The 27,090-nt window shown below is 39.8% G+C and overlaps 1 protein-coding gene and 2 non-coding genes across 3 annotated transcripts in view; 1 reads left to right on the top strand and 2 right to left on the bottom strand.

Moving 5' to 3' along the window:
* Positions 1–14,690: 14,690 nt before the first annotated feature.
* Positions 14,691–14,896, bottom strand: LOC125787895 (small nucleolar RNA U3). The gene has a single exon (XR_007429600.1). It is a non-coding gene; the product is annotated as a small nucleolar RNA U3 (small nucleolar RNA).
* A 440-nt stretch (positions 14,897–15,336) lies between these two features.
* LOC125787892 (small nucleolar RNA U3) lies at positions 15,337–15,546 on the bottom strand. The gene has a single exon (XR_007429597.1). It is a non-coding gene; the product is annotated as a small nucleolar RNA U3 (small nucleolar RNA).
* Positions 15,547–19,225: 3,679 nt separating this feature from the next.
* The window catches only part of dnah6 (dynein, axonemal, heavy chain 6), a 103,612-nt gene continuing 95,747 nt past the window's right edge, over positions 19,226–27,090 (top strand). Inside the window, 5 exon segments of the mRNA XM_049472675.1 lie at positions 19,226–19,454; positions 20,615–20,952; positions 22,953–23,126; positions 24,841–25,121; positions 25,484–25,751. Of these exon segments, the coding sequence (XP_049328632.1) occupies positions 20,686–20,952; positions 22,953–23,126; positions 24,841–25,121; positions 25,484–25,751 (990 nt within the window). The 5' untranslated portion in view covers positions 19,226–19,454; positions 20,615–20,685.

Genomic DNA, 27,090 nt, shown 5'->3' with positions numbered 1-27,090 from the left:
AAAGACCATTAATTTAAAACAAATTATTTTCTTTGATTTGACCAAATTGAAAATGTCTGGAATGTAATCTATAATTCTTTGCCATATTTTTTTTTTTTTCTACTCTTTATTTTAAGCAATTTTTGTTTTGATACATAGGAATCACAAAAGTAGAGAAAACAAAACAAAAGGAAAAGAAAAGAAAGAACTTCAAAGTACAATCACAAATATGCACACACAAAAAAAAAGAAAAAAAAAGAAAACATGCACAGTGGGGTGACGGTTCCCATAATTATAAGTCATTTGCATTGGAGTTCTTGTAGAATGTCCATTTCTGCCAGCTCAGCTCAGCCGCATTTTTTTGGATACGCAGAAGGAATGTCATTTTTTCCATGTTATATATATCTTCCATTATTTCCACCCATTGTTTTATTTTTGGTGACTCTTTTTTCAACCAGTTCTTTGTAATAACTTTCTTTACCGCCATAATCATTATTTTAAAGATATAAACATCCGCTTTTTCAATCGAACCTTCCGGAATCAGGCCAAGATATAAAATCCTTGGATCTCTCGGAACTTCATATTGGAGGACTTCCTCTATTATGTCTAATACTTCCGACCAGAGTGGTTGTAATTTCACACATGACCAAAAAACATGCAGGTGATTGGGATTGATATGGCCACATTCTCTCCAACAAATCTGGTTTACTTTAGTTTGTTTACTTTTGATATAGGGAGTAATAAAGTACCTTAATAGATTCTTCCAGCCGAATTCCCTCCAACTTCTAGAGCTGGTTGAAGTGAGTTGTGTTTTACACATCAAAAGCCAGTCACTCTCAGAGATATCCAATTGCATTTCTTTTTCCCATTTAACTTTTACGTTGTATGTATTATTCCCCTTACATCTTTGAAGGCAAGAATAAAGTTTAGAAACAGTCCTAGAGGGCATCTGATCGATTGAAACCAACAACATTTCCACTAGCTTGTTGCAGTTGTCCAATAATTGTGATTTCACCTCGGTATCATAGAAATGTCGTAACTGCAGATATCGAAACAGATCTTTGTTTTCTAATTTGAATTCCTTTTTAACCTTTTCAAATGACTTAAAGTTGTTTACCTCAGTCAAAGTACCTATGGCTGTTATGCCTTTTTCTGTCCATCTTTTGAATGTCTGATCCGTCTTCCCTGGTCTGAAGGCGCTAGTATATGAGGGCCAAAGGAGTAATCTGCAATCTCCCTCCAACTTGTATCTCTGTACTATCTCTGTCCATATTGCTAGTGTTACTGTTACTGTAGTGTTATCGTCCTCCTGAAATCTACTCTGTTTCTCTCCCAGTCTGGCCTGTGGTTTGACTTTGCTTTGGGTCAATTCTATCTGTTTCCACTTAGCAGTATAGTCTGAGGAACACCAGCACACAATATATCTCATTTGGGCAGAATAGAAATAATCCCTTAGGTTCGGTAGGGAAAGTCCTCCCTGATCTTTCCCCAACTGCAATGTCTTGAACTTAATCCTCGGCCTCTTGCCTGCCCAGATAAACCTTGATATTTGTCTGTCCCAGATTATGAACTGAGAGTCTGGTATTTGGACTGGTAGAGAGCTAAACAGGTACAGTAATCTGGGGAGTATGTTCATTTTTATCACTTCTATTCTAGAACTAAAGTCCATTGGCAGTAATGACCATTGTGCTAGATCTCTTTTTATGTTATTGTTGAGATTTGGGTAGTTTGCCATGAAAAGTCCCTTCAGATCTATAACCAACTTAACTCCTAAATATTTTATTGCATCCAAATCCCATTTTAGGTTGAATTTCTTTTTAAGTAATTTACTTGGACTATAATTGATACAAAGTACCTGCGTTTTTATAATATTTAGTTTATAACCCGATTTCTCTCCAAACTCATTAAGAATTGTAAAAAGCTTAGGAAGGGAAGATTCCGGGTTTTGGATGTAAGTGATAATATCATCTGCAAATAATCCTATTTTATGTTCTTGCTGTGCTATCCTTATTCCTTCAACGTCCTTGTTTTCTCTAATTTCCTGGGCCAATGGCTCAATAAATAGGACAAAAAGTGAGGGGCTTAAGCAGCATCCTTGCCTTGTACCTCTATAGAGACTGAATCTAGTTGAAAGAGTGCCATTGATCTTTATTCGAGCTATTGGATCCTTATAAAGGGCTTGAATACACTTTATGAATTGGCTACTAAAGCCCATTCTCTCCATAACTGCAAACAGAAAGGGCCAGCTCACTCTATCGAAGGCCTTTTCAGCGTCAAGGCTTATTAAGACCGCGCCTATTTTTTGCTTATTGACTGTGTCTATAACTTGAATTGTCCTTCTGATATTGTCCTGGGTTTGACGGTATATTATAAATCCTGTCTGATCCTCATTTATCAAGTTGAATAGAAGCGTTTCCATTCTCTTGGCCAATATTGAAGTATAGAGTTTATTATCAACATTAAGCACAGAAATTGGTCGATATGACTCACAAAGTTCCTTGTTTCTACCTTCCTTAGGGATTACGGAGATTATCGCCTCCCTCCAAGAGGGTGGGATGGTAGCTTTTTTAAGTGTCCAATTAAATGACTCTAGCAGTAGGGGTGAGACTTCCTCCCTAAAAATCTTGTACCACTCATTTGGGTATCCATCACCCCCTGGACTTTTATTAGTCTTCAGTTTACTAATAGCTTTATCCAATTCTTCCTTTGTTATTGGGGAGGTTAATGCTTCACTCAAGTGAGGGTCTATGGTTGGGAGGTCCAATTTCTGCAAGTAGTTTTGAATTTCGGTTTCATTTAGGTATTCCAATGGAGAATATAATGTTTTATAATAGTTCTTAAAGATTGTATGAATGTCCTCTGGATCAAAAGTTAATGTATTAGTAGAGGGGTCTTTGATTTTGTTAATAAAGTTCCTAGTTTTTTGTGTTCTAAGGCGCCTTGCCAGAATTTTTGTTGCTTTTGGTCCAGATTCATAAAATGTTTGTTTAGTGAATCGCAGTTTCTTTTCAAGCTCTTCACATGCCCTTTGGTCCAGTGTTTCTTTTATTGTTTTTATTTGTTGTGCCACTTCTTCCCTGTGGTTAAGTTGGTATAGCTTTTCAAGTTCTCTTAACTGTTTTTGTAGGTTGTCATATTCAAGTCTCTCCATCTTTTTTATATAAGATGTTTTTGATATCAAGTGACCACGCATTACCGCCTTTACCGTATCCCAAAGTATTGTAGGTTCTACTTCATCATCTTTGTTTAAGGTTATGCATTTCTCTCTTTATATCCTGCACTACTGTTTTTCTATTTAATAATCCTATATTTAGTTTCCATTGAGTTTCTCGTCTCATGTCTTCTATGTTAATTGTCAAATAAATAGTGTTGTGGTCAGAGATATCAGCAGTCCCAATTGAACAGTCACAGACCCTGCATCTATCCGTGATGTTCATTAAAAAGTAATCTATTCTAGAGTGAACTTTATGCGTTGAAGAGTAATGAGTAAAATCTTTTACGTCCGGGTTGAAATCCCTCCACACTTCAAATAGTCCATTATCCTTAATCAGGTTCCTCATGTTTTTAGATCTGTTTAGCTTATGTAGTCTATTACTTGTAGTATCCAGACTGTGGTTCAATACAGTGTTCCAATCACCTGCACAAACTAAAATGCCTTCACTCATGGAGAATATTTTGTCAAAAAGAAGACTGAGGAATTTCAGGTCACTCTCTGGAGGTATATATACATTAACTAAAGTGAACACAACCTTATTACATCTGCCCTTTACAATAACATATCTGCCATTCTTATCCGATTCTACTGTTATCACTTCAAAATTGACATTGTTAGATATTAACGTAATGACCCCCCTCCTCCTACTATTCTTACATGAGCTGTAAAAAGAGTTAGTGAAGCCTAGTTTTTTAAAATTTTCATGCTCATTTCTCACTAAATGTGTCTCTTGGAGAAACACCATATCTGATCTTGTCTTTCTCAGCTTTGCAATTACTTTACTCCTTTTTACAGGGTTACCTAGGCCATTAACATTCCAAGACACAATTTTAACCCCCTGCGCCATACTTATATAACAACGTAAGTGCTACAGACACTCCTTTGAACACTATGCATGTGTTATTGAAAACATGAACTGTGAAATAAAATCTAGAACAAATTAAGAACAAGCGGTACCTCCGGTGATGGAGAAAAAAACTACCCTTCTCCATGACCCTGCTGGTGGGTCGCGGGGGAAGCCAATCATAGTGAAAGGGCCCCACATAGGTGGTTAACAGCAAGATATGCACCATCCTATATGTCCAGCGATCCATACTCTTTCTGGTGCTGCTCCCAGCTATGAACAACTGAAGCTCCTTTACTCCTCTGACCCGGCACTGCTCCCACACCTTGACTTGTCAGACCTTTCGAATCTCCGGAGCGATTCTTTAGCTCTCTCCGCGGCTGCCGAACGTCTTAATCTCCGGGACTTTTCCTGACGCTTCCAGCCAAGGAGCTCCTCCAATCGAGTCCCAACCGAGTCCACCTCTTCCCTTGCCTCAGGTACGGCTACCGTAAATCCTCGCCTCCTTAATTCCAGCCCTGCTTCATGTGCGCTGTTATAGGTTTGGGTGCCGTCATCCCAGTGAATTCTCATATTAGTGTAAGGCGTCTGAAATCGGATGTTTTTCTCCTTTAGAGCTTTCTTTAGCCCGTTGTATTCTCTGCGCTTTTGAACGATCTCCGCGGCATAATCATGGTCGAAAAACAGCGTTCGGTTTCCCAGTTGCACTTTCCCTTTCTTCCAAGCCTCCCTTAGCACGATCTCCTTTGTCGTGAACTCCTGAAAGTTTAGAATAAGGGGGCGCGGGGGCGCCTCAGACCTTGGCTTGGGAGCGAGGGATCTATGGGCTCGCTGAATTTTTAGTTCCAGCTCCGCAGTCGCTGGGAATTCACGCTTTATAAGCTCCGACACAAAATGTGTTACCGAGCTACCTTCCTCTCCTTCAGGCACTCCAAATATGCGGATATTATTCCTCCTAGATCTCGATTCCAAATCTGTGAGTTTCCGCTGTATCTTTTCTTCCCTCTGCGTGGCAGCCGTGAGGACTCGAGAAACTTCTGCGGCCCAGTCCTCCACCTGCGCCACGCGGTGTTCCATCTCCCCCAGTTGCTCCTTCAGCCCCTGCAATTCCTCGGTTAGGCTGTCTAGTTTGCTGCTCATCTCCCGACGTATTGAGTCGATAGACTTTCTTAATTGGTCATTGTCCCCTTTGAGATCGGACTTAAGCTCCTTTATGGCTTCCAGGAGATCACTCGGTGTTACCTCCGCACCAGTTAGCTTTGGTGTTTCGGTTGAGTTAGCATTAGCCTGTGAGGGTGCCTCGTTAGCTTTTAAAGTCTGGCCGTTTTTCTCCTTATTTTTAGGCATGGTCGGTTCCTAAAGCTAGCTTCTCGCTGTCCTGGCTTCCCTTTTATTGTATTAAAACTCTCTCCCTACCTGAAAAACGAGTTTAAGTACGGAATTATCGAGTTTTGGCTGGAGCACGATGCACCCACGTCTGTCTACTCCGACCGCATACCGGAACCCCCCTTCTTTGCCATATTTGATGTCTGAAACCTCTGCATCTTTTTTGTTATTTCAGCCATTTCTCATTTTCTGCAAATAAATGCACTAAATGAGAATATTTTTATTTGGAATAAATGATATCCGTAGTTTATAGAATAAAACAACAACGTTCATGTTACTCAAACATATAAAAACAGCAAAATCAGAGAAACTAATTCAGAAACTGGAGTGCTCCGTGTGGATGTGTACTATATATATATATATATATATATATATACTGCCAAAAGTATCAATTGGTCTTATATAATATTCTAATTTTCTGAGACACTGATTTTTGGGTATTCGTTGGCTGTAAGCCAAAATCATCAACAATAAAAGAAATAAACGCTTAAAATAGATCGCTCTGTGTTTAATACATCTATATAATATATGAGTTTCACATTTTGAACTGAATTACTGAAATGAAGTAACTTGTCAAAGATATTCTAATTTTTGGAGATGGCCCTGTGTATGATGTCTATGGAGGACCTTGAGCATTCTAGTGATTTTCAAGAAATCTTAGCTCCATTGTGATTGGCTGAGCCGTCTGTGGGCGTGAGGCTACGATCTAGAATGCCCTTCAGCTGCTGCTTCACCTGCCTACCTGTTCCACGTTCCACGCAGACGCCGCGCGCTCTTCCCTCCATGACGTCATCAAGCGGAGAATATAAATGAGGATGATGAGGATAAAGAGATGTTGCTGGTTGAGATCTGCGGGAAGAAGCTGGTTGATGAGGAGGTTAAGAAGGTTATTAGGTGTTTAAAGGGGATTGATGAGTGGAAGAAGCTGGTTGATGAGTGGGAGAAGCAGATCGAGGAGACTGGGACAGAACTGGACCTGGAGCAGATGATTATAGAGCTGAAATTATAAAGCTATAAAGGGCCTACATTAACATTTTTATTCAACGTCATTGTGCTATGTGGGGGCGAATACAAACAACCTCTCACGCTGAAACGTCACGTGTGACGTCATACTTAACGTTCTATATCGTGCAGTACAACACGTGACCATCCCGCAGCTTTATATGAGTGTTGAAGAGTCAAAGTCAAAGTCAAAGTGGTTTTTATTGTCATTTCAGCTATATACAGAGTACACAGTGAAACGAAACAACGTTCCTCCAGGGACCATGGTGCACATAAACACAGTGTAGACACAACAATAGTGCAACAGTCCAAAAGTGCAGACAGACAATACAACACAATACAGACAAAGAATAATAAATAACAAGACAGTGTGCAAATTATGCAGTGTGCAAAAAGTATGCAAAAAAGACCAGTGGTGTAGTAATTACCTCTATTACACAGTGTGCAATAGAGTCCAGTGATGTAGTAGTGTTTTTAGTGCTTTCCATTTTCTGGGGTAAGTGGGGTAAGAGTGTGTGTGCATGTACAGAAAAACCATCAGTTCAGTCTCTGCAGTTGAGGAGTCTGATGGCTTGGGGGTAGAAGCTGTTGCAGAATCTGGTCGTGCTGGACCGGATGCTGCGGTACCTTCTTCCCGAAGGCAGGAGGGAGAACAGTTCGTGTGAGGGATGAGTGGGGTCATTCACAATGCTGGTTGCTTTGCGGATGCTGCGGGTGGTGTAAATGTCCGTGATGGAGGGGAGAGAGACGCCGATGATCCTCTCAGCTGTCCTCACAATACGCTGGAGGGTCTTGCGGTCAGAGACAGTGCAGGTCCCAAACCAGGCAGTGATGCAGCTGCTCAGGATGCTCTCAATGGTCCCTCTATAGAAGAGTGTGAGGATGGGTGGAGGGAGACGGGCCTTTCTCAGCTTCCGGAGGAAGTAGAGACGCTGCTGGGCTTTCTTGGCTGTAGAGCTGGTGTTCAGGGTCCAGGTGAGGTTATCTGCTAAGTGGACACCAAGGAACTTGGTGCTCTTAACAATCTCCACAGAGGACCCGTCGATGTTGAGTGGAGAGTGGGTGTGTTGTGCTCTCCTGAAGTCAACAACCATTTCCTTTGTCTTGTCCACATTCAGGTGAAGGTTGTTGACTGTACACCAGTCTGTCAGCCGCTGCACCTCCTCTCTGTATGCTGACTCGTCGCCTTTGGTGATGAGACCCAGCACGGTTGTATCATCGGCGAACTTGATAAAGCTGTTAGAACTGTGTTTTGCAGCACAGTCATGAGTCAGCAGGGTGAACAGCAGAGGACTCAGGACACTGCCCTGGGGGGCCCCAGTGTTCAGTGTGATGGTGCTGGAGGTGCTGCCCTCGAACTGGACTCTCCCCGTCAGAAAGTCCAGGATCCAGTTGCAGAGGGGGGTGTTGAGGCCGAGCGAGCTTAGCTTCCTGATGAGGTTCTGTGGGATGATGGTGTTGAATGCTGAACTGAAGTCTATAAACAGCATTCTGATGTAAGTGTCCTTCTTCTGCAGGTGGGTGAGGGAGAGATGAAGGGTGGTGGTGATGGCATTGTCCGTGGAGCGATTGGGACGATACGCAAACTGCAGGGGGTCCAGTGAAGAGGGCAGTCGTGTCTTGATGTTCCTCATGACTAGCCTCTCGAAGCACTTCATGATGATGGGTGTAAGTGCAACGGGACGGTAGTCATTGAGGCAGGACACTGTGGACTTCTTCGGCACGGGAACGATGGTGGTGGACTTGAGGCACGTTGGGACAGTGGCGCTGCACAGGGAGATGTTGAAGATGTCCGTGAGAACATCTGTCAGCTGGTCTGCGCACTCCCTGAGCACTCTGCCGGGGATGTTGTCTGGTCCAGCAGCTTTTCGTGGGTTGACTCTGCGCAGAGTGTTCCTCACATCCACTGCAGTCAGGCACAACACCTGCTCGTCCGGCTTGGGCATGGTCTTTCTCACCATCGTGTTGTTATGTGCCTCAAACCATGCATAAAAGTTGTTCAGGGCATCAGGGAGGGAGGAATCACGTTCACAGGACGGTGGCATTGTCCTGTAGTTGGCGATTGCCTGGATGCCCTGCCACATACGCCGCGCGTCACCCGTGTCCTTGAAGTGGCTGTGGATTCTCTGGGCGTGTGCGAGCTTTGCCTCTCTGATGGCTCTTGACAGGTCGGCTCTCGCTTTCCTCAGGGCCACCTTGTCACCCACTCTGAAGGCGGAGTCGCGGGTCCTCAGCAGCGCACGTACCTCAGCAGTCATCCAAGGCTTCTGGTTTGGGCGTGTAGTGATGGTCTTGGAGACAGTGACATCATCAATACACTTGCTGATGTAGCCAGTGACTGATGCTGCATACTCCTCCAAATCAACAGAATCGCCTTCAGTAGCAGCCTCCCTAAACATGTCCCATGCAGTGCACTCAAAACAGTCCTGAAGGGCAGAGATGGAGCCTACCGGCCAGGTTTTCACCTGCTTCTGAACTGGTCTGGAGCGTCTGATGAGTGGTGTGTATGTTGGAGTCAGCCAAACACACATGTGGTCCAAGAAAGCGAGGTGGGGGCGGGGCTCCGCCCGGTACGCGCTGGGGATGTTTGTGTAAACAAGATCCAGCGCGCTCGCTCCTCTCGTTGCAAAGTCCACATGTTGATGGAATTTAGGTAGCACTGACTTGAGATTTGCGTGGTTGAAATCTCCGGCGATAATAAACAGTTCGTCTGGGTGTTTGTTCTGCAGATCGCTGATAGACCGATAGAGTTCACACAGAGCCTCTTTAGCATTAGCACCAATGCTAGCGCTGGGTGGGATGTAGACAGCAGCTATTAGCATGGCGGAGAACTCCCGTACTAAATAAAAAGGTCTGCACTTGACTATCAGGAACTCCACCAGCGGAGAGCAGTGTTTGGCGACAGTCACAGCGTTGTTACACCATTCCGTGTTGATGTAAACACACACGCCTCCACCGCGGGTCTTCCCGGATAGAGCCGCGCTCCTAACGGCTCTGAACGCGGTTAGCCCGGCTAGCTGAATGGCGCTGTCCGGAATGTTGTCGTTCAGCCACGATTCCACAAAAACCAAAGCACAGCAGTCTCTGAACTCACGCTGGGTTGTTCGCTGGAGTCGGATGTAGTCCAGTTTATTGTCAAGGGAACAGACGTTTGCCAGAAAGAGCGATGGTATAGCCGGCAGGCTAGGACTAGCCTTTAGCCTCGCGCGGATCCCAGCTCTCTTTCCGCGCTTCCGCTTACACTCGCACCGCTTGCGATGGCACTTCCGCTGGGCTCCGGCGTCAGGAAACACCGCGGGCTGGCGGCCTGGGTCTCTTAGCAGGCTAAGCTCAAGTAGCGTCTGCAGAACCTCATCCGGTAGCCTGTTTTCTGGCTGATTTCTCCACTGTAGCAGGGTCTGGCGGTGGTAGAACATGTGCACGGGTGTTCCGATGCACATATTTGCAGGAAATAAACGGAAAAAACGACAAATAGTAACACAAAAGCACCATTTAACGGACCCGGAGCGGCCGCTGCGTGTTAACGCGCCGCCATCTTGGGTGAAGTCCATTGTGTGGATATATGGGGGATTAGCTCAAATGGTAGAGCGCTCGTTTAGCATGCGAGAGGTAGTGGGATCGACACCCGCATCCTCCAATCACACGTAGTGGAGTTTAACACCCATATAAAGCTGCGGGGTGACCACGTGTTCTGCTGCATGATATAGAGTGCTGAGGATGACCTCACGCGTGACGTTGAATAAACGTTCTTTAAATATCTTGGATAATGTTTGGCACAAGTCATACATTTAAACGTTGATGTAACGTCCTTGTGCTATGTGGGGGCGAACAGAAACAAACTCTCAGAGAAACTAATTCAGAAACTGAAGTGGTTTGTTTGTGTGTGTGTGTGTGTGTGTGTGTGTGTGTGTATATATATACAGCCCCAGCGACAAGCTTTGAACTCTTTTAATACAAATCTGTACTTTTTATTAGTGTGTCTATAAATAAATATATATATATATATATTACACGTATTTATAATGTGTGAGAGCTTCCTGAATCATTACTACATCTCTGCTGTTTGTGACAAACCAAACCTATAAAAATCAGGTAAAAATGAGTAGAGTTGTGAGGTGTATTAAAACTCCTTCCTCAGTGTAAATTAATGTACTGGGACCGCAGGTTTGCCTCCTCCAATATGGCGGCCGCGCCGTTTATGTATTTGATGTCTATCGAGGACACAGAGCACATTCCAGCGATTTTCACCAAATCTCAGCTGCATTGTGATTGGCTGAAACGTCCGTGGGCGTGGCCTCAGCTGTGCTGCGTTCTAGGCTGCGTCCAGAAACCCCAAAAGTGTCTCCTTTTTCCTACCGATCCTCCTCCTCTCCTCCGTGACCCGGAAACTGATTTCGTGAGGCCATCTTGCCGCCTGTCCGAATACCGTAGGAGACGAAAGAAGCCGCTTAAAATCCACCTGTAGTAGCCTTCCAACGGAGGTTACATCAGTGTATCCTACTCCGGAAGACTTTTAAGGATTTTCCAATGACATCACTGCATCCACGCCCACAGAGCACGCGAAAATGGGGAAGGCAACGCCCAAATGTAAGTCATAAACATATTAATAGGTTCCTTATCTAATTAAACAGCCAGTAAAGCAGTAATATAATTTATAGTTTAGATAAACTGTATGCTCAGTAAAACTATATTTATGATCCTATGTGTATCATGTTATACATATAAAAACATTATTTATAATATATATAATTTTAATTAATTCATTTATTTACTTATTTATTTTAACTTAGGGACTGATGAGGAAACTGAATCCCTCATAAGGCTGAGGTCAGACAGGGCTGCCAGAGTCACTGGTCAGAGATGCGGCCTAAAATGCGGCTGGGAGTAAACAGGATTTTATTGGAATATCTGAATTTTTAGCTGTGTGTGATAGTAATGTTCTGAAACGTGCTGAAAGTGAGCGTTGTGATTGGCTCAGTTCAACGGTAGTCAACATCCTATCTAAAATTACCTATCTAAATTACAGCTCCTTCCCTCCATTCCTCCTCCTCCTCTCCTCTCCTCGATTCCTCCACCTTCTTCCGTGGTAGGAGAGGAGGAGTAGGAGAGGAGGAGTAGGAGAGGAGGAGTAGCAAAAGTTTCTGGACGCAGCCTTTGTGTAGCCTCAACCCAACCTAAATACTAGAGGTGTGCCAAAAAATCGATTCACATAAGAATCTTGATTCTCATTTACTACGATTCAGAATCGATTTAAAATGTCCCAAAATCGATTCTGAGGGGCGGGTTTTAGACTGATTTTGGGCTGGGTATTTTTGTTGGACCTGGCAACCCTGGGGATAGCGCTTGTCCTTTCAAACGGAGATCTTCCAGACACACACAGAGCGTAGGTGTTTGAGAATCACCGGTAAGATGGCAGAACAAGCACTATATTACATTAGATTAACGTGTAGTTTCAATGTTTTATGGCAGAATGCTTCATAACAAGCATAAAAAAGATCGCTAGTAGTTAGTTTCAGTAACTGTTAGCTAGCTAACTAGCTAACTTTCCAGTTCCACCTTAAATAACGCTACAGGTGGCAGCGGGCTGCAGCATTTAAGGCGGAACGGAAAAATACAATAAGCTAATCAGAGCTAATTTCAGCTCCTCATCACAGAGGAATTAAGGAATGGACCATATGAATTAATTTCTCCACCTCCTGCCCCCTTTCTGAAGAAATACAACGACCTTAAATTAACTAGTTAATCAGCAGCTGCTCCTGAACTTTAGCGCTCCACTGCTATCATCACATCAGCCCAGCAGCGTCACCTACACACCACCGCTAGTAGCCTGGTAATAAAGCAGTGTTATTTATTATTTATTTATTGTTCATTAACGTCATTGTGATATCCCAGTGATTCCTCTGTCACTGAGGACCCACATTCCTGCACATTTTATTGTTTTTGTAACACATTACCTGCTCCAGGACCAGTGTATATTATGGAGGGTTTTTTTTTCAATAAGATTCATAAGCCAGAAGCAGAAATTTTTATAATTCAAATCGTTTTGAATCAAAAATCGATTTTGAATCGAATCGTGGCCCCCAAAATCGGAATCGAATCGAATCGTGAGATAGTAAACGATTCCCACCCCTACTAAATACCTCCGTGGAACACAACATAATTGAGTTGGTCGAACCCATCTTCATTTTATGTTGCCACAAGAACTGAAATACCCCGGTGTATGTAATTGAGTTGGTCAAACACTTTATCTAATCTAATGTAGCCACAACAATATACATATATTAAATAACCTAAACCGATTTAAGTGTATGCAACGAAACCTAAGAGTGTTGATCCAAAATAAATTTGTTATATTGAACTTAACAAATACATTTATTTACATATATATATATATATATTTAAAATTAATAATTTCCTGAACTTAGTCTTGCATTTAGTCTTCTTTCTGGTTTCTTTCAAGTATTTTTTAAATACTCATAGAAAAGGATGAAATAAAACAGTACAGAATTAAAAGTACTGGGAACACAGCGAGAACACAGAGTTACTGCAGCTCAGTAAATGATGGTTGTTCTACAGCCTACTACACAGAGACCAAGCATTTATTCATAATAGGTGATCTACAAGTTTACCTAACCTGGGAGGAATCACTACACACTGATGGTGAGTGCTAGAAACGGGGGGACACACCCAGTATGCAAATCGATTGTGACAGAAGCCAATGGAAAAGAGGCTTCCAATGGCAACAGACTAAAAAAACAGCGCTAAAAAGAAAATTACTGCTTAATAAATGAAGTGTATTAAATAAATATTGGGTGTGGCCCCTTCTTTACTTACCATTTTTGTGTTGTCTGTTGCCCAAAGCTACCTTATCCTGGGCGTGCACTCATTTTAACATATATGTTGATTGCCAGGCCTCAGTGTTGTAGAGCTGTAAGAGCACATTACATTTATTCTGTATGCTGACTTTGAGCTACAAAGTTCACTCTTTACCGAGGTTACACCTGTATTGCTCTATTATTATACTGTCAGTTTTGGCAGTTAAATGATAATAATATACTAAATATGTTGAAAATGCCCATGGTTAACTTAAAATGATACGTTATGTGAATATTACTAAAGTTTTATTAACTTTATTAAAATAATATTAATTTATTACTGTTAATAAACATTAAAGGTGGGCAACGCATTTCTCCAAAATACTTTAAACCATTCACTGTAAAAAAAAATCCTATTTTTACAGAAAATAACTCTAAATGTTTACACAATTTATCCCTTTTCTTTTACTACAGTCTAATTCTGTCAAATTACAGACATTTTCTGTTAATTACAAGCCCCTGTTCTAATTTTACATATTATGACATTAATGAGAGATTACGGTTAAAACTCTTATTTTTAGGGCTATATTGCTATATTATTTTTATGGTATTTTTCCATGTTCTTAAGTTATATAGATATGTATGTAAAATTACTTATTACTATATGTAATTATATGTGTGTGTGTTATTATTTAAAGGTTTATTTCTTTCCCAAAATCTCAGTGTTTTTCTTCATAATTGTAAGGTTTATTTATTTATTTATTTATTTTTTATTCATTGTTAAAAAAAATACAGCAAATATCCATAGAAATAAAACGTTTTTTTCTTTCTTTTATGTAAAAGAAAATATACCTAAAAAAAAAAAACTGTCTGTGGGGCGTGGCTATGTTAATTAGATGTTCAGTTTAGAGGGCTCACCATGATGTAGTTTCATAGCAGTTTTATCCACATGGCTGGGTTTTAGACTGTGCTAATATAAGTGGTTTCCCTCTCTGAGCACTTTTTATTGTTTTAAATGAGCAGAGAGCCTGTTAATAAAGAAATTCTGAAAAGATCATACAGTATGTCACTAAATGAGTCAAATACATATTAATTTGTGGAATCATAAAGCTCACAACTTGAAAGACAATAAAGTTAGTTAAAAATAACAGTTTTTCCCTGCAGAACATTGATTGAAATCGCTTTATTGAAGAAATTGAATTGCAAATATGCTCTGGAAAACTGTAAAATACTGGTGTATGTATGTGAAACCTTTAATGAAAACGCATGTGAATCTACTGGTTTTGCACTTCATATGAATGAAAGTATTTTACTTTAATTTTAGGGGTTTTGTTTGGCAGCCGCTGCTGCCAGTAATTTGACCGTTTTTTTACGGTTTTCTTTTTTACAGTGTTGGCTTTACGCACATGACCGAAAGAAACTTCTTCCTTTTGATTTTCGACAATAACTAACCACTCTGAGCGCTCCTTTTTCTTCCCAACTGTGAAACACAGCAGGAACGTTCATCAATAAGAGAGAACGACTGTAATCGTTATTCGCTGACCGATTCACGCTGAGAAACAAATATCACAACTCATCATTGTGGGTAGAAAGACGTAACACTTTCAGAAAGACGTTACAAATCAAAAACTATAGAAATGATTGCTGACTCGCCTGACAGGACTCTTCATCTACACTACACTTCACACTCACGCTGGATCTTCCTCCTTCAGCGGAGAAATCAGCTGTTATAAATGAGGAGAATAAATAAAATAAAAGCAACAAATATAACAGACAGTCATTAATCTAATCAGAACTTAAAGGCTTAGGCTTAATAAAAAAAACATTTGAACTAAACTTACAAATATATATTTTATATAACGATTTCCATATCGCTATATAAATATTTCACATTCAAAAGTATTTACTATTGAATGTGAAATATTTATATAGCGATATAGAAATTATATAAATACATTACTGTTATTAAACATTAAATGTTAACACCTCCACTTACGTAGGAAATACGCAAAGCATTTATCCAAACTGCTTTAAACCATTGGCTTTACGCACATGACAGAAAGAAACTTCTTACTTTTGATTTTCGACAATAACTAACCACTCTGAGCGCTCCTTTTTCTTCCCAACTGTGAAACACAGCAGGAACGTTCATCAATAAGAGAGAACAACGGCAATCGTTATTCTCCCCCAGATTCACGCTAAGAAAAAAATATCACAACTCATCATTGTGGGTAGAGAGACGTGACACTTTCAGAAAACCTTTCCAAATCAAAAACTACAGAAATGATTCCTGAAAGTATAGTCTTAACCTCAGGACTCGCCTGACAGGACTCTTCATCTACACACTACACTTCACACTCACGCTAGATCTAATGAGGAGAATAAGTCCGCTGAAAAAAAAAAAAGATCTTCACATAGCCGCTCTCCGTTCCTTCAGTATAAATCGTGGAGCTGGATTTCTATCAAAAGCAGGTTTTTGTGGAGATGATCGGAGACTTTAGATTGCTGTTGACTGATGTCGCTTTGCGCTGAGAAAACAACGAGACACAAGGACTCACCTAACAGCACTTTTAGAGGAATTTGATCTTTATATAGTTAAAGTGGAAATATTCAATTTGAATTATTGTTGGATATGATTTTCCTAAATATATGCAGATCTCAATGTGAAACATTTTGTTACATGTTTGTATTACTTCAATGATACACTGCTGCTTGCGCTTCTAAAAAATTTAAATGCTTAAGTTTTAACTTACTAAGGTAATTATTTTAGATTTCTGGTATGTCGGCTTCAGCTCCTCCGCAGCGAACACGTTCTCATCTTTTTAACTCTTTCAAATTCTGATTTACATTAATACCTGGCTATAATGTCTGTTGCTTACATTTTGGAACATCAGTCAAACATGACCCGCTTTAATTTAATTTTTCTTTCTTCTATCTTTTTAAGTCAATTTATTTCATGGCTGAACATTCAAATTATTATTTAAATATATTGTTTTTCCTTACCACTGATCTTTATTTTAATTTTTATTTTGACACTTTTTATAAAACGTTTTATATTATTTGCTACATCGAATTTACACACACGGGTCAATTGCGGGTCAATAACTACAGTAGATTTAACTAATTCAAATAGAATATGGCAACAGCTGGCGAGCTAAAAATAATTAAATGAGCTGTGAAAAGGTAAATGCGTGTGTGTAAACTTACAAAAGCAAAAATACAAAAGCTTCTTCATATAACAGAAAAAAATAATACAAATCTTTTGTGCTGAACAAAAACAAGATATTTACTGACTACTTGAAAAAAGGGATAAGACATCATAGAAACATCATCGGAAAAACAGGAAGTAACAAAGAAAATGAAAACGGGTCATTTTTAACCCATGTTGTGCATTAGAGGTGTAAGAAAGAGAAAAAAAAATAAGATGTATGACGATAAACAAACAAGAGGATTTAAAGTCTAGATTCAATAATTAATGATTAAATTAGTGTGTTGCAAATTAAAACTCTGCTGTGTCACTTTTGAAAGCGTTAAATTTTTAATTATTAGCTAATGATAGGCTACCTCCAACTGATGCGTTTACCATTAAGCTGGTGTTTTAACCGATTTATAATTACAGTGTAAAACCGAATAAGTTGAATAAATTCAAAACTTTAGTTGTAACCGATTATTTTATACACTTTAAGTTAATGTAATAAAATAAAAGTACAGTGATCTTAACAAATACATATATATTTAAAATGAAGATTTTCCTGAACGTATATATTTTATTTACTCAGGTACTGTATACTACATTGGTTTTAGTAAGAATTACTTAATAAATATAATTTCCGCCAACTTAACCAGAACACAGAATATGTGACAGTATATTATGTTTTAATTATTATATGAATCGCTTTGCATAATAATTTTACTTTGAATGTGAGGGTCAGGTTGCAGATTTGTGTTTAATCTTCTTCTTGATTTCATTCTACTGTTTTTTTTAAATCTCATAGAAAAGAAGATAAAGAAACAAAACAGCAAAGAACTAAAAATACTCAGTGTTGTAGAACTGTGAGAGCACATTAACTTTATTCTGTGTTCCTAATGATCACAGTATGCTGGCTTTGAGCTACAGAGTTCACTCTTTACCCAGTTTACTCCTGTATTGCTCCATTATTATACTCTCAGTATTGCCAGTTCAACAATAATAATAATATATTAAATATGTTGAGAATACCACGTTAAGTTGACTCAGCCTTTTAAGGCAGCAGGAGAACTTATTTTGCTGAGTTTAAACAACTTGAAATGTTTTACAGTGTACTTTTAAATCGTGAAGCACAAGTTGGATCAACTGGATAATTTAAGTTGATTTGCCTTAAATTTAAGTAAATATAATAATTAAATAATAATTATGTTGAACTAACTTAAAGGAACTTTGTTAATCTAGCTTGTTTACTTAATTTGAAAAAAAAAAAAAAACTTAATTTATTTACATGTTACCAATTGAAATAACTTTTTTAAGTTGGTCCAACAATTTTTTCTGCATACACCAGAGAGGCCAAACAATTGATCATAATAAATGGCCCACAAGTTTACCTAAGGTAGCCCAGGGGAAATCACTACACACTGATGGTGAGTGTCAGAAAATGGGGACACACCTAGTATGCAAATAAATTGTGACAGAAGCCAATAGAAAAGAGGCTGCCAATGACAACAGACTAAACTCAGTTATCATAAGTTGGTTCAACTCAAAGATCTCCATTTGAATGTATATGTGCTTACAAATGTTCAGCTAAGTCAAAATAGTTGATTTATGTTTAGAAATATAAACAATTTTAGCAAAAAAAAAATACCATTCGATTTTAAACATTATGAATTGTTCATGGTGACTTGGAGTGAATTTTTAAACATTTATATAATATTTTATATAACATTTCTATTGTGTCTGACCTTGTGAGTCCAAAATGAATGAGTTTGTAAGGAGCAGTGCTGCTCTAAATATAACTCCAGCATCAGCTCACTTTTCAGAATTAAACAAAAATCATGAAAAAGCAGATAGTTACTATTTTTTAGTTAGAGTTTTTAACCGTTTATCTCCATTTATACCCAATCATTGAGGTCTCAAACGCTGGCTCCCTCTAGCGGTTCACAGACATTTTCTGATATAACTAGTTTTTTAAGTGGTCTCTTATTTTTTTTCCAGAGCTGTACAGTACAACATTAAAATCAAATAACAATGATAATACCAGTTAAATTTCCTGACCATTTGAGGGTGTACAAATTATTAGTTATTAAAAAGAAATTTCTCATTTAGTGTAATAAAAATACATGTTTTTTTTACACATTTTTCTAGTTTTTTGGTTTTTAATTTGTACCCTAAAAAAATAAGAGACCACTTAAAAATGATGAGTTTCTTTGATTTTAACAAATTGAAAACCCCTGGAATATAATCAAGAGGAAGGTGGATGATCACAAGTCATAAAAAACCAAGCTGAACTGCTTGAATTTTTTGCACCAGGAGTGAAAAGAGCATAAAGTTATCCAAAAGCAGTGTGTAAGACTGGTGGAGGAGAGAACATGATGCCAAGATGCATGATTAAAACTGTGTTAAAAAAAACAGGGTTATTCCAGCAAATATTGATTTTTTAACTCTTAAAACTTTTTTTTATTATGAACTTATTTTCTTTGCATTTTTTGAGGTCTGAAAGCTCTGCATCTTTTTTTTTGTTTTGTTATTTCAGTAATTTCTCATTTTGTGCAAATAAATGTTCTAAATGACAATATTTTTATTTGGAATTCGGGAGAAATATTGTTCATAGTTTATAGAATAAAACAACAATGTTCATTTTACTTAAACATATAGCTATAAATAGCAAAATCATAGTAACTGATTCGGAACATAAAGTGTTCTCTTAATTATTTTTCCCAGAGCTGAACACTGTTTTAAATACGGTCTCTCAGCAGCACAGCGGGGACTTTTATTATGTAAGTCTTCCGCTCAGCTCAGCGTTGCCTAGCGACCTTAAACAAGTCCAGGGAAGAGTCGCAGCGGCTGGAGAAGTTTCTTGAGACTTTAGTTAAAATTTACTGCATTAATTGACAAAACACAGAGTTAAAGAGTAAAATCAGCGCTGGTTTATATTAATAATCATATAATGATATGAATTCGGAGGCGGGAGTTTTCTGCTGTTCGTGTTTCTGTTGAAACTGTTGCTTTTCAACTGTAAAATAGGTGAGAACCGGAGCAGCGCGCGCGCACGCGCACACACAGACACATACACACACACAGATACACAAACACACACACACAAACACACACACACACACATTATTATAACAGCAGGGGTGAGTTTGAGAAACAACAAGCATGCGTTGACAAATTTGTTGGTTTTTACGTGTTTTTTTCATAATAATTATGCCACAGTTAGTTCCGACCCTGCTGTGTGATTGGCTGAGAGGCGTTTTATGAGTGACATTATCAGCCGGTAATGCACTGTAGCACCAAAGCTCTTAATGTATTACTCCGCCACATACAGGTAACATGTATCCTAGCAACGATGCAGCTCTTACAAACCAAATACAAACCAAATGCGATATCATAGAGCGATCTCATAGAGGCACAGTGAAGAAATGCCATGGCGGCACAGACAAAGACATGGTCCACACAAATAAATAAGCCCAGCGATTCGAAAATACACATTATTACACACATTTTTAGACACCAATATCAGGTTATGAGTTTTTATAATTAAAATAAGAGCTTAAGTGTATATATTTTCCAGTTAGTTTAAGTTTTGTTTTTTAATATTAATCCAAAAATATAAATATATTAAATTAAAATGAGCGCTGGACTTTAAGAGACATATGTCTCTTGAAAAACGTTTATTTGAGTGAGTAATGCTCTTACGTTTATTTACAGTAAGCTTAGATTTCCACAATTGTGACTGAAATGACCGAAATAGAAAAAACTTCATTTCACTTCTCAAATATTACTTTTCTCTGTTTTTGTTGATTTTTAGTTTACTACATAATTTGAACAGACAAACCGTCCCTTACACTGTGCCAAAATTTCATGATGAATGGACCCATGAAAACTATTTAAAATGACCTGAAATAAACTCTTTTTACATTGACTTCCAATGAAAGTTCACAAGGTTTTTTTCTCTCTCCTGTAAAGTTGCTGTTTTAGAGATAAGTGTTTTTCATTGGACAGCGACGATATGTTTAACTGAAAATCATAATTCTTTTTAGTGGTGCCCATACATTTTCATACCACTGTATAGTAACGTATAATACTTTGGCACTTTAAATAAATACAAAAATTTCCATGCAGTGCAAATCAAGACTTTCATAGTTGATAATAATGAACATTATCTTTTTGATCTTCTCCAGGATTCAGAAGAGGAAGCCCACTGAGGAGAAACAGTAAGTAAAATACGTACCACCAGGTCGGTGGACAGATCATGTCCTTCCCACCCTCTCATAGGGGGACACTGAGGGGTCCGGCTGGACCAGGCAGAGAGGATGCTGGGAAGCGGACAGAAGAGACGTCAGCTCCTCTGACGCTGAATCTTCCTCCGGTGGACATGGAGCTGCTGAGGTCGAGGCTCATCTCAACAGCAGCAACCAGGAGCGTCCGGCCAAACCCGGATGTCCTGGTGTTCAAAAGCTGGACCAAGACTCAGGAGAGACAGCCGGCCGCTCAGAAACCCGTCCAGCTGGAGACACTGGTGAGAGAATGAGCTTCACTGCAGCTGGTTGTGTTGGAGTTGGTGATTCACTTCCAAAATAAAAAAAAAATAGTTTTTTTCTTTTATTTACTCACTTATTTTAGAAAAACATTAAATGTTTTTTTAAATGTCTTAACTAGTCTAATTTAACAATGAATTGAGACATACAGGAGATTCAGTTTAGTTCTCCAGCACTGAGACTAAAGCAATATTAGCATTAGCCGCTAACCGTGCTAAGCAGTAGCTCTTTTGCTGTTCAGAACTGAGTATTATCTGTCTGTAGCCTGCTGCTAACCCGGGTTTTTACTGCTAGAGCCGCATTAGCATTACCTGCTAACTGCGCTTAGCACTAGCTCTTTCCCCGTTCAGAGGTGAGTGTTATTGACCTGTAGTCTGTATGTTTCCCGTGTTAAATGAAGCTACGTGGGATGAACTGCTAGCTAATATCGCCCTGGCTTACCAGAACACTCAGAGTTTATCAGTGTAGCGCTGTTGGACGGACTTAGCCGCTAACCGCGGCTAGCCTTATTGTAAATCTGCAAATCTAAGCTTTCAGGAGAGAAATCTAAGGGTGCTTTCACACCTGAAAGTCCGGACCGTGGTCCGAACCAAGGTTCATGTGTTGCTACATTGTATATATTTGGTCCACTTATTTTTGTTTTCACTCTGCAGTTTAGGGAGCGCACCAAAGACCTTTGTGTGATACTCCTACATCCTTTCATCATCACTTACGTATCGATGCGTTTTCCTTAACTTGACGCTGATTGGTTTTAGAAGGACATGCGTCTGACGTTGGCGTGTTGACAATTCAGCGGGTGGTTCATTCGGTGGAAAAAGCCTTTCCAGGATAAGGATATAAAATGAATGAACAGATTAATTTCATCTCCATAGTAGTGCTGCTATTATTGTGTTTTTTATACCAGCAGCAGCAGCAACTTCAGGAACAGTACTCTAGATTAGTTCAAATTCGCCAAACGAACGTCCTGAAGCAGCTGCTGTATCCACGCCTCATTTTTCCTGCTTTTCCGGTTATTTTGAGAGAGTACTGACTGCAGTCTGCAGGAAGGCGGAGTTGGACCTCCAGTGTGTCCAGCTCCGCCCACTTTGTTAGCGTCATGCCGTCCAGCCCCGCCCACTTTGTCAGCATTATATCTTAGCTCCGCCTCTGAACGGAAGTAAACAATGTACAGGGCAGTTAGCGGACTTTAAATATAATGCGCCGCGTCGTCCGGCTTAAATACTGTGTATACACTACAAGCTTGCGAGACTGACAGGGCATGGCGTGGACAAAGTGGGTGTGACTGGACGCGCTGGACGTCCAACTCTGCCTTCCCGCAGGCTGCAGTCAGTAGTAGTTGGTTATTTTTCTTCTTCTGCTCCCGTTGTTGAGGAACGCCTGCTCAGCTTCCTGTAATTGGTCCGAAAGTTCGAACCACCCAGAAAAGCGCTTTCACACTGCAGGAGAACCGGACCATGGCTCAGAAGAACCTCTCTTGGTCGGACCAAAATCTGGTGCTTTGGTCCGGACCGTGGTTCGCGGCCCCTTTCACACCTGCCACTTTGGTTCGGACCAAACTGAAAAGTTTGAAAGTGCGGACCAAACGAGGCAGGTGTGAAAGCACCCTAAATCTATGTAGAATAAGATGGTGGGAATCCCAGTCACAGGTTTCTACAGCCAGGTAAAAATTCTCTAGCAATTTTGTTTTTAAACTAATTGGGTTCTTCTGATCATCTTTAAATGTTAAAATAAACTATTGTCTCCTTATAAGGACAATGTTATTTGCAAAAACGACTTTCTGTACAAAGACAAAGTTTAGTTTTTAAACTGATTCAGTTCTACTGATCTCACATAGAAATAGTAAATAAAAAATGCACACCAGACAAATGTTCTGGTCTCAGGAGGTTAAATACTCCAGCTTGTATTTCCCATTCAGAACCGTAGTGTAAACGCATTGTGTTGCATGTTCTTTATATATCTGATGGCTCTGAAACAATATCAGGAGCGTAACCAGCCGGAGTCCATTCAGAGGAAGAACAGGGAGGAGCTGATCAGTGCTGGTTGGAAGCCCCGCCCCTCTTTCTCTGAAGGGGCCGAGTGGACGGATTCCACCATGGAGAGATATCCTTCTGCTGTCCAACTCCCCCGCATACCTGACCACCTTAAAGAGAGACAGGTCTTCATCTTATTCACTGATATTTTACTGAGATGTTTTTAGTATTGTTATGTTCATAATATTAACTGCGAAACACACTTTCTATAATTATATTTTGTGTATAATTCTAAACTTGGGTGTTGTATGAAGCATTCAGCTAAGCTTAAATAGAAAAACAAAGCAGAAATATGATAAAACACTCCTCGAAAATCACCCACATGAACTCTTTGGCAATATGGAGGCTAAAGTCACGGGTTCAAGTCCCTACCTGTGAGGAGTTTCTCCGGGGACAGTGTATAGAGGTTGCCATTGTTTTTATCATAGAAAGGATTCATTCCCAATGTTCATTTATATACAGTCATATGAAAAATGTTGGGCACCCCTATTAATCTTAATCATTTTTAGTTGTAAATATTTGGGTTTTATATTTCAGTTTGATATATCTAATAACTGATGGACACAGTTATATTTCAGGATTGAAATGAGGTTTATTGTACTAACAGAAAATGTGCAATATGCATTACACCAAAATTTGACCGGTGCAAAAGTATGGGCACCCTTATCATTTTATTGATTTGAACACTCCCAACTACTTTTTACTGACTTACTGAAGCACAAAATTGGTTTGGTAACCTCATTGAGCTTTGAACTTCATAGCCAGGTGTATCCAATCATGAGAAAAGGTATTTAGGGTGGCCAATAGCAAGTTGTTCTCCTATTTGAATCTCCTCTGAAGAGTGGCATCATGGGCTCATCAAAACAACTCTCAAATGATCTAAAAACAAAGACTGTTCAACATAGTTGTTCAGGGGAAGGATACAAAAAGTTGTCTCAGAGATTTAACCTGTCAGTTTCCACTGTGAGGAACATAGTAAGGAAATGGAAGACCACAGGGACAGTTCTTGATAAGCCCAGAAGTGGCAGGCCAAGAAAGATATCAGAAAGAAGAAGCAGAGAAGAAGAAGTGTGCTTTTGCACACCTCAGGCGACTCTGTTTGTGGCGTGCTTGCAGAAATGGCTTCTTTCGCATCACTCTCCCATACAGCTTCTCCTTGTGTAAAGTGCGCTGTATTGTTGACCGATGCACAGTGACACCATCTGCAGCAAGATGATGCTGCAGCTCTTTGGAGGTGGTCTGTGGATTATCCTTGACTGTTCTCACCATTCTTCTTCTCTGACTTTCTGATATTTTTCTTGGCCTGCCACTTCTGGGCTTAACAAGAACTGTCCCTGTGCTCTTCCATTTCCTTACTATGTTCCTCACAGTGGAATATGAAATATACGAATATGTACAGCTCTGGAAAAAATGATTAGACCACATCAAAATAATCAGTTTCTCTGATTTAGTTTTCTATTGGTATATATTTGAGTCAAATGAACATTGCTGTTTTATTCTATAAACTACTAACGACATTTCTCCCAAATTCCGAATAAGAATATTGTCATATAGAGCATTTATTTGCAGAAAATGAGAAATGGTCAAATAAAAAAAAAAAATTATCATTGTAATATAGGAGAAATGTTGTCCATAGTTTATAGAAAAAAAACAATATGTTCATTTTTACTCAAAAATATACCTATAAATAGTTAAATCAGAGATTTACTTATTATTTTGAAGTGGTCTAATCATTTTTCCAGAACTGTACATAAAAAGGTACAACAATTTTGACAGAAAATTTACTAAATTGATAAACAATTTGTTAAAAAAAAAAATTAATTTGTTATCTTTGTGCAGGTCCAGTTCACCCAGGGCATGCTCAGCTCTTCCTCTTCACCCAAAATACCAAAGAGCTCCACCAGAGGCCGCAGCGTCACATTGGCTCCCATTATCCACGCCCCCTCTCTACCCCTGCCCAATCCGCTGCTTTTCAGCTCTGTAGAGGAAGTGATCCATGCTCAGATTCGCTCCACTGCTGAAATCCTGCAGGTCATCCGGAACAACCCTCACCTGGGCTTCCTGTACATGACGTCTGCAGTCCCCAAATCATCCAACAAATACGACGCTTTCAGCTTCAGGTAAGACTTGGACCACTGGAGTCACTGGTAACATCGCTTTCCCTCACTATCAACCTGATACCTTACTAATGTTGCTGCTTTGATTTGATATATATCAATGTGATTTTGAATAATAAAACATATCAGTGGTTACTTATCATTTACCTATCGTTTCCATTACTGAAAAAAAAAACAGTTTAAAAAATAGCTTGGACATTTAAACAAAAAAAACATAGCGCATCCAACAAGAGCAAGAACAAAAGCCTTTTGATTCCAATCAAATAGTGAAACTGACTACAAAATAAGTCATGCAGTTGCAAGAAAAAGTATGTGAATGGATTAATAAGTCAATTAAAAAAAAACATTTGATGTTTTGTTTGCAGGATCGTTACGTACAAGAACATCAACAAGTCAGACTATTACACCATGAGTCCAGATGGCGTGATGCACCACTGTGACGGACAGGTGGACTTCCTGCCTCTGGCACGCTGGGAGCAGGAGTATCATTACCACAGACGACTCCTGCAAATCCCGTTCTTCTCCCTCTTCCGCAAGTGGAAGGCCTTCCGTGTGTGGCGCACCAACGTACGATCCAAAAACATCAAGAAGTGCAAGCAGTCGCTGCAGGAGCGCCTCTTCATCATCAATGAGGTGAGAGTGTGTTTAAAAATGTTTTAAAAAAGAAAAGTTGAAGCACTGTCATTTCTTAAGTCTCCTGAGTCCCATTTCCACAAGTCAGATTGCCAGGTATAGAACACCATAGTAGCCAAACAGTGTAGCCATTGCAGCCATTGATGTGAACTAGCGAAACTGGTTCAGCCTAAAATGCCTTGATACCCATGTAAAAAGCTCCATGACAAGTAAAGTGAGAGTCAATTTTTGCTTTTAGTTTGACAGATGGAGACAGTTTAGAACCTTGAAGAACCCAAAACTCATAATTTGAGCTTCAGCTAAGGTTTGCTAACCATAACTAGATGATTTATCACAACTTAAGTTTCACTCCATACCAGGGGTGTCCAAACTACGGCCCGTGTCCTTTTTTGGAGTGGCCCGCGAGGTATGTAAGACATGAAATGAAAGTTGGCCCGCTATTAAGCAGGTTTTAATAATGTGAGATTCAAAGTTTGAACGCTAGGTGTCAAAGAGTTAAAAAGTGGCGAGAGTGTTCAGTTGTAGGGGTGAAAAACGGGCCAAAGAGTCTAAAATTGGCGAGAGTTCTCAGTTGTAGTGCAGAAAACAAGCCAAAGAGCCTAAAAGCAGCGAGAGTGCTCAGTTGTAGTGCAGAAAAACAGGCAAAAGAGTCTAAAAGCGGAGAGAGTGCTCAGTTGTAGCGCAGAAAACGAGCCAAAGAGTCTAAAAGCGGAGAGAGTGCTCAGTTGTAGCGCAGAAAACGAGCCAAAGAGTCTAAAAGTGGCGAGAGTGTACAGTTGTAGTGCAGAAAACAAGCCAAAGAGTCTAAAAGCGGTGAGAGTGCACAGTTGTAGTGCAGAAAATGGGCCAGAGTCTAAAAGCTGTAAAAGAGTGCACAGTTGTAGTGCAGAAAACAAGCCAAAGAGTCTAAAAGCGGTGAGAGTGCACAGTTGTAGTGCAGAAAACAAGCCAAAGAGTCTAAAAGCGTCAAGAGTGCTCAGTTGTAGTGCAGAAAACGGGCCAAAGAGTCTAAAAGCAGCAAGACTGTACAGTTGTACTCGTAAAAACAGGCCAAAGAGTCTAAAAGCAGAGAGAGTGCACTGTTGTAGCGCAGAAAACGGGCCAAAGAGTCTAAAAGCGGCGAGAGTGCACAGTTGTAGCGCAGAAAATGGGCCAAAGGGTCTAAAAGCGGCGAGAGTGCACAGTTGTAGCGCAGAAAATGGGCCAAAGGGTCTAAAAGCGTCGAGAGTGTGCAAGTGTAGCACAGAAAACGAGCTAAAGAGTCTAAAAGCGGAGAGAGTGCTCAGTTGTAGTGCAGAAAACGGGCCAAAGAGTCTAAAAGCAGCAAGACTGTACAGTT

The sequence above is a fragment of the Astyanax mexicanus genome, chromosome 25, assembly GCF_023375975.1.
Source record: "Astyanax mexicanus isolate ESR-SI-001 chromosome 25, AstMex3_surface, whole genome shotgun sequence".
Classification (NCBI taxonomy): domain Eukaryota; kingdom Metazoa; phylum Chordata; class Actinopteri; order Characiformes; family Acestrorhamphidae; genus Astyanax; species Astyanax mexicanus.
Note: the sequence above shows the minus strand (reverse complement) of the source record. Positions and strands in the feature narration are given on the sequence as shown.